Source organism: Ooceraea biroi, chromosome 3, assembly GCF_003672135.1.
Source record: "Ooceraea biroi isolate clonal line C1 chromosome 3, Obir_v5.4, whole genome shotgun sequence".
Classification (NCBI taxonomy): Eukaryota; Metazoa; Arthropoda; class Insecta; order Hymenoptera; family Formicidae; genus Ooceraea; species Ooceraea biroi.
Genome location: NC_039508.1, coordinates 14,792,662 through 14,806,479, shown reverse-complemented (window position 1 = coordinate 14,806,479; position 13,818 = coordinate 14,792,662). Strand labels below are relative to the sequence as shown.

The 13,818-nt window shown below is 35.6% G+C and overlaps 3 protein-coding genes and 1 long non-coding RNA gene across 8 annotated transcripts in view; 3 read left to right on the top strand and 1 right to left on the bottom strand.

Annotated features, from left to right (window-relative positions):
* The window catches only part of LOC105277179, a 22,138-nt gene extending 17,072 nt beyond the window's left edge, over window positions 1-5,066 (top strand). The window contains 8 exon segments of the mRNA XM_026968195.1: window positions 71-184; window positions 426-613; window positions 1,926-2,210; window positions 2,417-2,780; window positions 3,566-3,796; window positions 4,049-4,162; window positions 4,415-4,570; window positions 4,837-5,066. Coding sequence (XP_026823996.1) covers window positions 71-184; window positions 426-613; window positions 1,926-2,210; window positions 2,417-2,780; window positions 3,566-3,796; window positions 4,049-4,162; window positions 4,415-4,570; window positions 4,837-4,887 — 1,503 coding nt within the window. The 3' untranslated portion in view covers window positions 4,888-5,066.
* LOC113561627 overlaps window positions 1-6,403 on the bottom strand; it is a 6,861-nt gene extending 458 nt beyond the window's left edge. For 2 of the 5 annotated variants that reach the window (XR_003406317.1, XR_003406315.1), the window contains exon 1: window positions 6,314-6,403. This is a non-coding gene — a long non-coding RNA (uncharacterized LOC113561627). Of the gene's footprint in view, window positions 1-28; window positions 236-269; window positions 348-4,769; window positions 4,859-6,313 lie in introns of those variants that run through there. The other 3 variants (XR_003406316.1, XR_003406319.1, XR_003406318.1) reach the window with 3 other exon arrangements.
* LOC105277180 (odorant receptor 13a) lies at window positions 5,386-13,818 on the top strand. The gene is made up of 9 exons (XM_026968196.1): window positions 5,386-6,114; window positions 6,336-6,672; window positions 7,370-7,600; window positions 7,661-7,774; window positions 7,857-8,012; window positions 12,748-12,978; window positions 13,183-13,296; window positions 13,355-13,510; window positions 13,672-13,818. Exons 1-9 carry the CDS (start codon window positions 5,870-5,872, stop codon window positions 13,720-13,722), a joined length of 1,635 nt encoding a protein of 544 aa, XP_026823997.1. The 5' UTR covers window positions 5,386-5,869; the 3' UTR covers window positions 13,723-13,818.
* On the top strand, window positions 8,237-11,562 carry LOC113561623. The gene is made up of 2 exons (XM_026968193.1): window positions 8,237-9,635; window positions 11,253-11,562. Exons 1-2 carry the CDS (start codon window positions 9,382-9,384, stop codon window positions 11,302-11,304), a joined length of 306 nt encoding a protein of 101 aa, XP_026823994.1. The 5' UTR covers window positions 8,237-9,381; the 3' UTR covers window positions 11,305-11,562.

Below are 13,818 nucleotides of genomic sequence, written 5' to 3'. Positions count from 1 at the left end.
TATAGTTAAATAATTTTTAATACTAAACTTATGTTGAGTATTTTTCGAGTTGTTCGTCATCTTTTCACAGTCCCTCGGTAAGGCTGGAGTTACTATAATATTGTTAAAATCCGCTATTTTTTACGTCGCCGTAACATTGGAAGCTTTCATTTTTTGTTTCGCTGGAGAATATCTCAGTGCCAAGGTTTGCACAATATTTTTATTTCATGTTCTGTGCTACTTCTTTGCACTCAATCTTTTAACAATCCTATTTCTTCATGACTATTTACCAAAAAAACTTGATCGTAATCCCATCCAAGACTTTATAATGCTCGTGCTTTTTAAAAGCTCTTGGACAAACGATGTCGCTAGATCGAATTCAGATTGGATTCGGACGAAATAGATTCCTTTGTTCAGTTTTCCAAGTCTGTACGCTGTCTTTTCAGAGCAAATCGATTGGTGATGCAGCGTATGAGTCGCTCTGGTATAATATGACACCTGACAAGTGTCGAATTATATTATTTGTTATACTAAGATCGCAAAAAAGATTGACGATCACCGCTGGAAACGTCATGGATCTTTCTCTACAAGGATTTACGACCGTAAGCACTTTCCTTATTAGATATTAATATACGTCCAGTTTTAATTTTTCTTAAGATATAGTGTTAAGTAACGTAAATCAAAAACAGGAAAATGATAAGTGTTACATGAGTGAAACTGTTTTATTTCGGCTAGGTAATGAAAGCATCCGCTTCGTATATCTCGATGTTGCACGCGATGTATTAAGCGGGAGCAGTGGATAACAATTGTGCCAAGCACATCCATCGTCGTTACGGACATATCGGACAGTAACAAGCACAGCACTGTAGCCGCATAGCTTGTCTGACATGAATAATTTTCTATATGTAAAAAAGAGTAAAATTTGTAAGAAAATGTAGAAATAAGAAATGAAAGAGAATAAATTTCGAAGAGTCCATAACGTAAATCACTTATATTTTCTATTTTAAATTATTCATTTATTTGTTATCCTAGTTCAATTTCTACCAAGCAGTCATTGAGATCCATATTTTCTTTTCTCACTTATAAGTTTTCGTATGTATTATATGTTAACAAGTTAGAAAAGATTAATTATATTAGAGCAAGTCTTTGCTTCTCTGCATAATGGATGGAAAAAAAATAAATCGTGTACAAAATCTTTCTTCATGAATATTTCTCTTCGCTGTTAATAAACAGCATTTATATATAATATAAATTTATAATTCACGGGCAGAAAGACAGCACACAATTTTGTCTTCATTATAACTCATACACTACCGTCCGTGCACTTACTTTACTCGCTAATAACTGCTATGTATCCGCTACGGACAATTATTTCTTCCCCTCGTTGTATCGACAATGCGCACGTACCGATTTAACTTTTCTGTTGTACATTCGTAATTTTCACATAGTTTGCCATTTTGAAATATCTGGATTCGTCCGATAACGTAGTTTCATCCGCATTATTCACATTGATCATTATTATTCTGCACGATCTCTCGTAGATCTTGTAAACCACGATCGCGTACAACTCCTGAATTTTTTAAAAGTTCGAAGTAATCCCAGATACGACAATTTCCCTGCTTCTTCTTTTCTTTTTTTTCTCGTTATCTATACCCATTGCATTTATCTTACTTAAAATAATTGCAACTTTATCCAACAATTTTTCTGCCTCGCAATAGGAATATCTTGTCTTTATTTCCTATTGGTTTACGGTGGCATTGGGGTGGGTAATCGGTACGCGCGACGGTCCTCCGTATTTCATCCCCGCATTCGACTCCGTTCCACGCGTTCATCCATGTGTTTGACGTCGCCACATGAAATACTTGTCCGAGTTGTCAACGAAATATCAAGATTCCATAACTGTACCGATGTAAAGAGACATTTCGGCTGCATTTATTCGAGAGCAGAATTTCGAGAATGCGCTCGAAGACCGATCCGATAATCGTCGGCACCGTCAGTCGTTCGATCGAGATGGGCCTCCGCATGATTGGCGTTTGGCCTGATTCATCCTACACAATCCTTCATCGTGCCTTCTGGATGATCACCCTCACAATGGCGCAGACCTTTCAGTACTGGTATTTCATCATACACGTTCGTACTGACGATCTGTCGCATCTCATGGACGGTTTGAGCACTACAATGTCCTACAGTCTCCTGCTTCTGAAACTTACGATATTCTGGGTTAATCGACGGTGAGATCTTCGTTTTCCTGCTGTGTGTATCCCTGTATAGTGACGTGAAAAAGGACGCACTTTTACATTACAATCCACATTTTTAGATCGGGTCCAAATTGGTCTCCGATTGATCATTAAAAAAAATAATTATAAGAAATTAATTAATTATGTCCAACAGGAGGCAAGTTCGCATCTTCTGCTATTGACAGGACAGTTTCTCGTAGGATATTTCACAACATCCTGAATACAATGGCCCGAGATCGAAGCGAGTGTGCGACCGATTGGGCTGGCTACTTGATGTCGAGGACGGTTTATGTGTCACATCGGTCCTCCAATTTGATCATCGGATTGTACTCGATGTCCGTGATTCTTTACGGCACCGGCGTACTTATCGCACACTCTGACGAGCCTGAAGACGAGCTTAACGAGCAACTCGCGGTGCCGACACGAGAATTGTTTCTCAAAATGGAGCTACCCTTTGAGTCCAATGCCTCTCCTGTTTATGAAGTCGTTATGGTCACGCAATTTTTTCACCAGCTCGCGGCAGCCACGATAGTCGGCGTGCTGAACGCCCTGATAGTCTCATTGGTGAGTAAATATGTTCTGAAACGGCACTTTTCGGTTTGAAAAAAGTGTTTGATGTAAACTCTATATATTCTTCGAGTTTTAAATAATACAAATCTATATTATGTAATAATGTAATTGAAATTATAATGATATTGTGTAGTATAAAGGTATAATATATTCATAATATTTAATGCTGCGCAATGGCGTAATATATGACTGATGTTGTTTTTCCAAATAAACGGTTGCTTTTGCCAGAAGAAAAGGAGAAGTTCGCTTTGCTGTTATTAAAAGCGAGATGAGTTGGATTTTAGTTCTGGACCATTTATCATATAGCACGAAATGTATCACGTAATTACATCACGTGATGAAAATGCATAATTTATATAGTTTAGCAGAATAATAACATAATTTTAATCACATTTCTCGTGCGCAACATTTCACATTGGTTATTTGATTTAATGAATATCCTGTATCATCTATGATTAAAAGTTTACATTCATTTATGCGTACTGTGAGAAACATTCCAAGTCTTGATTCAATAACCTTAGGATATGAATATCTATATCTATATCTTTACATTTTCTCAAATTGCCACATGCAGTTTTCTTGTATTTCATCTCTTTACAAGAAAAATTTGTAATTGAGATAATATAATGCAAGAGCTTAATTTTAAGATATAATAAATTTTATCTATCTTACGTTGCTTCTTTTTGTTGCTGAACTTGTGCATTCACAAATTGTTCTTTGCATTGGCTAATCGCGCCAATGCCGACAGCATACTGCAGGGCGTTGACCGTTATTTTTAGATTCTTCACGTAGGTGGTCAAATCGATATAATGTGCCGAGGGTTGGTAGAAATCTCCTCTGGGGACGGCATGTTCGACTTGCCAGCTACGAGCATTAAGACTCTAATACATCGACATCAGAGAATTATCGCGCTTTCGGCCGACATCGAGACCCTTTTCTCATACATAGCTTTGATGCAATTTATGTGGAATACTTCGGTCATTTGCTGCCTCGGATTTCTAATTGTGACTGTGAGTAATGTAATGCATGGTACGCAGAGATATTGTAATTAATCTGCAAATGATGTGCGCATATAATTATTATAAAAAACTTTTTCTTTTATTTGGTGGCACATCGATATATAAATGATGATATATCTTGCGATAAGAGCCTCTCAAATAACTGCATAACACTGAGGACTAGATTCTAAAGCACCTTCATTCCATATCCGCTGTTCAGAAAGTTTGATATGTATTATTTTCAACCATGTCGTATTGTCGTAGTCGATCGGCGATTCAGAAGGATCAACGATGTTAGTCAAGTCTCTCTTCTTTTATGTTGTCATTACTTTGGAAGCGTTTATATTTTGTTACGCTGGAGAATATCTCAGCGCCAAGGTAAGACGTGGTTACAAATGTATGCATTATCTTTGTGTGTGTGTATATATATATATATATATTCTCTATTGTCTAAATTAGTCTACATTCATATAATTACGAAAAGAGAAAAAGACGTACATATGCAATTCGCGTTACAAAGAATACATGTATATCAGCATAAATGTACGTTGTAAAGCATTTTTCTAGATTTACTGTAGACACAATCTTTTCTTCAATTATAATTATAATTTGTAATTAATTTAATTGCAGAGTAGAATGATTGGTGATGCAGCCTATGAGGCAAAGTGGTATAATTCGAGTCCTAAGCAAAGTCGAGTTTTGTTGTTATTAATCTTAAGATCGCAAAGAAAACTGACTATTACAATCGGAAAATTCATGGATCTCTCTCTAGAACGTTTTACAACTGTAAGATGTATTTTCAGAATTACATTTTTCTTTGTTTCTTGATACAAATTGTAAATACAAAAATACATCTCGGCTAAACCGCCAAGTTTTAATTCGATAGAATATTGTATGTTTTTTCACATATTATATTTGTACGTGAAAAAATATAATTTTAAGTATTTATTACTTTACTCTCTCTAAATCTTTATATTAGACTTACCAATAATGTTATAATACATCTTGGTAGTCACGTATTACAAGTTCCATTTTCTCTTTATATTTTCCAGATCATTAAAGCTTCGGCCTCTTACGTATCCGTATTGCATGCTATGTCTTGATGATTGCGGATAATCATTGCGGAGATAACGCAGATACTGCGGATAATGCAATTTTCTTCGTGTATATTTGTAGCTATTATGAAAATGTAACGTCTCTCTATCTACAATATTAATTGGTCGACGTTCCACGAACGTATACGACCTCATGTAAAAACTACAATACATTCTGATCGAATTGACAGTTGCAATTTTTATAGATATCTCTATGCTCGATGAGTTCTTTGCAATATCCTAATCGCATCGCAAAAACTTTTGCCTCTGCTTTCAATTTATTCTTATGAATTTATGTTTCACAATTCCTGCCCTCTGCATTTCTTTTTGCCATTTGAAAGTTTTAAGTATTCTATGCACGCACTTCGTGCTTACGTGCATTCGACGCACGTACATTTGCCTTGCATTTTTAATGTAAATAAGGGACAGCGGCCAGACGATGTATATGCGAGGGTGCATGAACATCTTCGTAGTTCTCTTTGTTCTTTTTTTTCTTATTTTACAAGCGTGGCAATTATCATAAGCATCGGTTTACAATTTTTAAACGTGATCTCCAAGTTAGAGAGGAATGAGCATACGTGATGACTAATTTCTATTGGTCAACTGTGGTCAATGTGGGGGGTTGTACAAGTACTGAGACTTTAGGACCTCGCAGTCTCACTGAGACCTCTCGGCCGATCGTATCCACCGATGCATCTGAGTTATTGATTGCACCACAGACAAAAACCTCAACACTCGTCTTATAACCGATGTCATTGCGAAATCCAACATTTTCTCAGTGCAACAGTGTTGTAGTTTTGGACAATACATAAGCAGTGTTGCGTATCCATCGTTCGGATTAAAGTCCTTCCACCATAAGAAATTCGTGCTTCTCCTTCAATTATATTTCTTGCTTACAATGTAGAGAAGAAAACCAGGAGTTATCAGGGATTAGTAATAAACCACGTTATCGAGTCGTAAAATACTTGTTCAAATCCAAGATAAAGATCAAATGAGCAGCGTGTGTGTTTCTGTCGAGTACGGCCTTCGCTTGGTCGGCATATGGCCGGGCACGTCGTATGCGATTTTACGCAAGTTCTTTTATATATCCTTGATGGCGATATTTCAGATTTTGCAGTATCGATACTTGTTTTTAAACTTCGGCGAAGATCTTTCGCTTCTCATGGACGTACTAAGCGCGAATTTGGCTTATAGTCTCCTGCTTATAAAGCTGATTAGTTTTTCGTTAAATACTCGGTAAGCTTCTTCGATATGAAGTACACAAAGTTGTAGTTTGCAAAACAAACACCTCTTCAAAGTCTCCATTTTAGATTGTGAAAAGGACCTTCAGAGTTATCTCGCACAAATCTTTACACGCCGCATCATTCATACAACCCCGATAGTGTTGCAAAAAATAAAATCTGTGCTTTCGCGCACTTTTATCTTTTATGAGTACCTCTTTAAATAATCCGTTATAGTTTGTTCGATGAAACCATAACGTGCATGGTTGAGGACTGGAAGGAACGTGACATTTCTGACAAGCACACGATGACCAGGATGGCTTGCATCTCTCGTCGATACTCCAATTTGATAATCGTCTTGTACGCGATGTCGGTGTGGTTCTATGCGACTGGAACTCTGCTGAAGCACAAAAGCGACAATCAGTCCGACGTTCGAGAGCTCCTCCTTAAAATGGAATTGCCCTTTGCGATTGAGAGCTCATCAGTATATACAGCTGTCCTCATTACGCAATTCGTTCATCAAACGAGCGCAGCTAGTATGGTGGGCGTAATAGCTTCTATGCTGATAATATTGGTAAATATGATTGTTTTCTCGTGATTTGCCAATTGTATTTCTGAAAATTGCAAAAAAAAGTAATCATGCAATTGCACCAAAAAGAAGTCTTTAAGAAGTTAAATATTTCAGAAATGTAGCAATAAGTAACAGATATATATACAGGGTGGCCCATTTTAATTTATACAGTCGATTTTTTAAAAAACTAAAAGAGATACGAAAAAATGTTTCAGACAGACATGTCACGATTTCGAGGGGGACATAAGATGATACCATTGGTTTGACCTTGAATAGTCGTTTGAAGGTCACGCGAAGATCACCTTCAATTTCTTAAATTGAAACCCCAACTTTTTATTGCAGATTCTTATTCTCCATCGAAAAGTAAGTAACTTTTGTCTGAAACATTTTTCCGAAAAATGTTTCAGACAAAAGTTACTTACTTTTCGATGGAGAATAAGAATCTGCAATAAAAAGTTGGGGTTTCAATTTAAGAAATTGAAGGTGATCTTCGCGTGACCTTCAAACGACTATTCAAGGTCAAACCAATGGTATCATCTTATGTCCCCCTCGAAATCGTGACATGTCTGTCTGAAACATTTTTTCGTATCTCTTTTAGTTTTTTAAAAAATCGACTGTATAAATTAAAATGGGCCACCCTGTATATATATATATATATATATTGTGTAGGATGTTATATTGAGCTGAATGTGATATTTAGGTTTTACACGCGTGCGGACAAATTGATATAGTGCGGCAAAAACTGAGTGAAATCACGCGGAATGATATCAAGCCAAGTGAAGCAGAAAGCATCATGAAAACGTTGATCGTTCGACATCAAAGAATTATTTCCTTCTCCAAGAACATCGAGACTCTCTTCTCAAACATTACGCTTATACAGTTCGTATCGGACACTCTGCTCATCTGTTGCTTGGGATTTCTCATCGTAATCGTAAGTAGACTAAAATAATAGAATTTCTCTTCGCGACACAAGGTATCTTAAAAATTTCAGTCTATTGGTGTCTCAGGCGGATCGACGATGTTAATAAAGTCCGTATTATTTTACCTTGTCATTCTCATGGAAGCATTTATATCTTGCTTTCTCGGGGAGTATCTCAGTACAAAAGTCAGTATGTAATATATTGCAATGAACAATACACATAACGGCTGCAATATATTTTGACAAAGATTTATCACGTGTGTTTCAGAGCAAAACGATCGGCGATGCAGCTTATGAGTCACTCTGGTACAACCGGACACCAGCACAAAATCGGGATCTCCTCCTCATGATCATGAGATCGCAGAAGCACCTGTCGCTCACGGTCGGGAAGGTCGTGGATCTCTCCTTGCAGCAATTTGCCAGTGTAAGAATCTAGTGAGATAATGAAAGTGACTAAGAACACAGTCATATTTGCGCGTAGGATGTTATCGTGAATGATGTTCTGACAACCGCGTGGCGTTCTCCAGTCACCTTGTCCTGGCATGACGTTCGCGTATGATAGCCGTAATTGCTTCTATCATGTTGTAGGTCGTGAAAGTCTCGGCATCATATGTGTCGGTGTTACATGCGATGTATTGAAGTTTTAACGTACTCGACGTGGCTGCTTATACGTCGCGTGCAAAAGAATACACAGTACTTTTGCTATACCGCCAGCCGTTTACGTGATTAGTAATTTTCCTATTCAGAGGCTCGATGGGGTTTCGCATCAAGTACACGCGTCTGGACGAGCAAAGGTGCCGTTTACTGAAGCATCGATTTGTGATAACTTTGCTTAGCTTGCAATACATAGATATATAGATATGGAACTATAAACACAATGCTGATTCCCTCAATCGATGTGCTTTTTATCAAACTTGATAAATGCTCAAATAAAAGAATTCACTTGTTCTTCAGACACAAAATACTCATTTTAATTTCTCCCTAAATAAAAAAATAAGTTTCTGTCAAAGTTTCATTGTGAATAATGTAAAGTAACTTTTAATTATACAACTAAAAATAAAGATTGAACTATTCTTGAGATAATCAAGTTATATAGTTATCCATAAATATGTAATCGCATTTATGTTATATCTGCACATTTTCCATTCCATTACTCGAGCTTCTGATATAAAAATACAATACAAAAGACAATACTATATAACAGGAATATTATATGTAATATCACGAATAGATATCTTGCTTAGGAGGAAGGAAAACCAGTCGTTAGATTTCACTTTCCTTCGCTGCGTGCTTTGGTCTCTGACCGTTAGCGCCGAACTGTCCGATCCTTCTTGCGACCACGTACAACAGCACTATGATCTTCTCGCCTTGGTCTTTTCATCGTGACAAACTCCTGCGATACGTCTTCGCTGTCCCTCACGATCCCCCACGATACGCTCCCCTAGCAACGAAACTTTTCGCGACATGCATTTCATGGAAGCTACGTTCTTCTTTACCTTACTCGTTGCATTTTTAAAAAGAGCGTACAATTGCATAGTACTCGGTCGACAGTTCGACGGGGCGAGGAATACTCCCATTTTTATATTGTCCGTAAAAGTATGATTACAATCTTTTGCAAATTTTTTATACAACAGATGTATATATATTTAACGAGTATGATTGGTCAGTGATCAATGACATGAATTTACGTTCGGTTGTCGACCCGCACGGGATTATCACTGTTAGCGAAGTTGTCGGAAGACGCGTCGCATCTTTGATCTTCGAACCGTCCTACATCGTTTTCGAATAGAACGATGAGGACGACTACGCTTAGCAGATTAATCAGAATTGGTCTGCACATTTTCGGTGTGTGGCCGTATGTATCATCTACCGTGCTGTTTAGATTGTACTGGATCGTAATGCTGAGCACAGCTCAGGTTTTTCAGTATCGCTACGTGGTGGTGAACATTCATATGGACGATTTCTCCCAATTCATGGACGGAGTGAGCAGCGCAATGGCATCTTCTCTCCTCTTCATCAAACTCATTATCCTGTGGATTAATCAGCGGTAAGATAAGTAAGATTTCCGAAATAATAAAATGCAAATTTTGTTACTGCATTCTTAGCGGTATTTATTGTAGCTGTTAATCAACAAAAAATATTTAATAATACTATAATCGATTTCTAAATTTAATTATTTTGTTTGATTAAAAATAAAATAATGTATAATTAGCGTTATTATGTTGCATATCATAACATAATATTGTGTAGTAATTTACGAGAAATTGCCTATCCTTTTTTTTATACTTACGTATCCCTCTAAAAAACCTTACAAAGGTTAAAAAAATACGCCAAGTACATAAAAAAGCAAAACTAAATATGATGAAATCCATAGTTAACTAGCCAAGTAGCTAGAAGCAATTCAGTTTGAGGATTTGTAATTTAAAATAATACTTGGCGTGCCCGGGTCGCATTGGACATGCATTCTTCTAAATTTGTACTTCCTTGAGTATTTTCACTAATGACTCGTAAATCTTTGTATTTGGTAATATTAAAACAAATACGTTTACAGTTTTGCACACTAGCGGAGTGATTATAAATATCCCTTTTCATTACTCACTCAATACAAATAATTTACACATAGAGTTTACACAAATTATAGGTAGGACGTACGTTCTAATGCGACCCGGGCACACCAAGTATTATTTCAAATTACAAATCCTCAAACTGAATTGCTTCTAGGTACTTGGCTAGTTAACTATGGATTTCATCATATGTAGTTTTGCTTTTTTATGTACTTGGCGTATTTTTTTACCTTTGTAAGGTTTTTTAGAGGGATCTCATTACTTTTTATAAAAATTTTTTACATTTCATTAATTTTAAATGTTTTTATGTATTTTTGTATTGTCACAATAATATGTCATTTTATTTCTGTTGTGAGATCTCATCAAACATAAAAATGTTGGATAATAAAGATTTATCTAATCGTGCAAATCTTCTTAATACTTCTAATTGTCAAATATAAATTGTGACAATTTAAAATTTTCTCTCTCTCCCTCTCTCTTTTTTCTCGGTTTCATTCTATGAGTATAAAATGTTCCAACTTATATCTTAAATTGTCATAATTTATATTACAAAATTAGAAGAATTATTTCCTTATCATTGCGACTCTATCACGATAATTTCATTTAAAACAAGTAATTTTTAATTTTTTATATAATAGTTTTTGCGATTTATATCTTAATCGTAAAATAAAATATTTTTCATGTATTAAAATCAGTTTTAATTCATAATAAATTAAATCGTGCATCTGTGAATGCACCTTGAGTGACAAAATCGCTTTGCATGTGTATGTGCGAGCATACGTACGTGAATCTGAAACTGATTTCGGAAAAGGAGGAAAACGAAACGTTACAATTCTAACATTCAGTTACAATATCTCAGGATAGACTGCACCAATCTTATTCGAATTGGTCGCAATCGAAAGCTTGCATCCATATTATATTTTTAAAGTGCCGTTAGATTTTTAAATAAGGCTTTAGTTCCTGAGATATTTTAATCAAAAGTTTGTTTGACATGAATTTGGCATGAAATTCCGGATAAGCTAACGGTAGCGCTCAACGTTTATGCAATTCTTTCCGAGCAGTTCTGAGTTGTTGATAACATTAATTTTTATATTGCCTAGAGTTCTCTGCTATCGAAAATACCGTAAACTCAGAAATGAAAAAGTTCTTTAACTGGGAAAGATTTTTTAACTGGGTCTATGAATAAACATTTGCAAAGGACTGTTCTAACTAACATGGATTTTGGATTGCGATATGGACTATCAATACATTTTTGCAAATGACCGTTGTAACTATTAATATGGATTTTTGATTTCGCTTATAGTTTACTGATATACATTGAAGATGGTCTAACGAATAGACCGAAACGTTTGTTGATTGATTTGTACTCAAATTAAATTGTCATAATATATCGTTCAAAATTAGAAGAATTATTTATTTATCATTGCGACGCTATCACGATGATTTCATTTAAACAAGTAAATTTAAATTTTTTATAGTTTTTGCGATTTATATATTTATCTTCAAATAAAACATTACCCAAAAGTATTAAAATTAGTTTTAATTTATAATAAATTACATCATGCATGTGTGAACGGCAGCTTGACGGACAAAATCGCTTTGCATGTGTATGTGCGAACATATGTACGTGAGTCTGAACCTGAATTGCATGGAAAAGGAAAATGAAACGTCACAATTATAATATACGATTACAATATCTCAAGACTGACTGCATCAATCTTGATCAAATTGGTCGTAATCAAAAGCTTGCACCCATATTATATAATAAAAGTGCCGGTAGATTTTTGATTACGGCTTTAGTTCCTGAAATATTTTAATCATAAGTCTATGTGACCTGTCAAATGATATAAATTCCAGATAAGCTATAATATACGGTAGCGCTCGACGTCTATGCACTGAACTTGGTAACGCTCGATGTTTATGCAGTGATTCTCATTGTTCGGAGCTTTATTTTTTATTTTTATGTACTTGGCGTCGCGACGCTACCGCGTCGCTTGATTAATTATGAAATATCCGTGTTGGATTGTGTCATATATGATACCATTCCATGATAACTGAGAATAAAATAGATGTAAACGTAAAAATGGTGAATTTAAAATCTTCTCTAGAATATTTTTCGAGCTATTGCAAATGATGGCTGAGGATTGGCAGAATTACATCTCGAATCACACTAATTTACGCCTAATGACGAATATAGCGGATCTAGCACGTCGCATGTCGAGGTGGATTGTTGGCATGCAAATGATTGCCGTAGTCACATACATTAGCGGCGTGCTCGCCGCTAATGTAAATAGTTCAGAAGAAGTGAAACCATACGCACGAGAACTTATTCTGAAAATGGATTTTCCGTTTAATATTAGCACGAATTTTATTTACATGGTGATCTCAGTAGTTCAAAGTTATCATCTGACATTAGTGGCCTACGGAATTACGATTATCAATTCGCTGCTTGTTACTTTGGTAAGTTCCAATTATGCAAAATAGCTGGAGAGACATTAATTACATACGATTAAATCATTTTCGCTGTATCTGATATCAGGTGTGAATAGATTTTTGTTTTTCTAAAAAGGACTTTACTCGAAGTATAAACTTTAGGTACTTCACGTGGGTGGTCAGATCGATATTCTTCGGGGATGGTTGTTGACAGCATTCTCTAAAAATTCGGCGCAATCAATGAGTGAAATTACGTTGCGATCACTAATCACGAAGCACCAGCAGATTATCCTATTTTCAGAGAACATCGAAGATCTTTATACGTACGTTGCATTAATGATACTCTTATCAGACACGTTCATCATATGCTGTTTAGGATACGTTGTCGCCACTGTGAGTAATATGAAACGAAACGTTCGACGTTTTAAGGACATAGACATTACTTATCCGATAAAATGCTATCAATAATTTTATTGCTACCAATAATTCCTTTTTTCAAAGATATGCTGCTGTATATACTGAAAGAGTATATATGCTATTATATTTTGCACTGAACTTATACTAAATTTTTGTACGTCATGTGTATATAAATTGCAGTCGCTCGACACACCCAATGCTGCCGCGATTTTGATGAAGTCCTTAGTGTTCTACATCACGATAAATCTTGAAGTGTTCATATACTGCCTCTCCGGGGAATATTTGAGTGCTAAGGTTAATGTCGGAGAAATTTTCATTAATTTGCAAATATACTCTAGTTTCCTATTTTCAGAGCAAAATGATCGGAAATGCGGCATACAATGCTCTCTGGTATGACATCCCCACTAAACAGAGTCGGATTGTATCGTTTATTATCTTAAGATCACAGAAATTATTGACGATTACTAGTGGAAAGATCATGGATCTGTCTTTGGAACGTTTCACCAGCGTAAGATTCAATTTTTCTTTCGTCCGCGTTCTGTTCTTTAACATGAAAATTTAATATCTTCAACAGATTTTCAAAAACAATTTTCTCATAAACATTATTTTTTCATATTATTGTCACTAATTGTATATATTTGTGATATATCATAAATGATAATGTTATAGGTTGTAAAAGCATCAGCATCATATTTGTCGATGCTACTGGCGATGTATTGAAAATTAACAATGTATAGATAGTGAGTGCAATATTGTAAAGCAATAATGTGAACAGTAAAATTTAGTAGCAGAATTAAAATATATGAAGTTCTAAAT

Coding starts and splice junctions, on each gene's coding strand:
- LOC105277180 (XM_026968196.1), top strand. CDS start 5,870: ATGAGCAGCGTGTGTGTTTCTGTCGAGTACGGCCTTCGCTTGGTCGGC. Junction 8,013..12,747: donor CCTTGCAGCAATTTGCCAGT/GTAAGAATCTAG, acceptor TATAAACTTTAG/GTACTTCACGTGGGTGGTCA. Junction 12,979..13,182: donor TAGGATACGTTGTCGCCACT/GTGAGTAATATG, acceptor TATAAATTGCAG/TCGCTCGACACACCCAATGC.
- LOC113561623 (XM_026968193.1), top strand. CDS start 9,382: ATGAGGACGACTACGCTTAGCAGATTAATCAGAATTGGTCTGCACATT. Junction 9,636..11,252: donor ATCCTGTGGATTAATCAGCG/GTAAGATAAGTA, acceptor TATATTGCCTAG/AGTTCTCTGCTATCGAAAAT.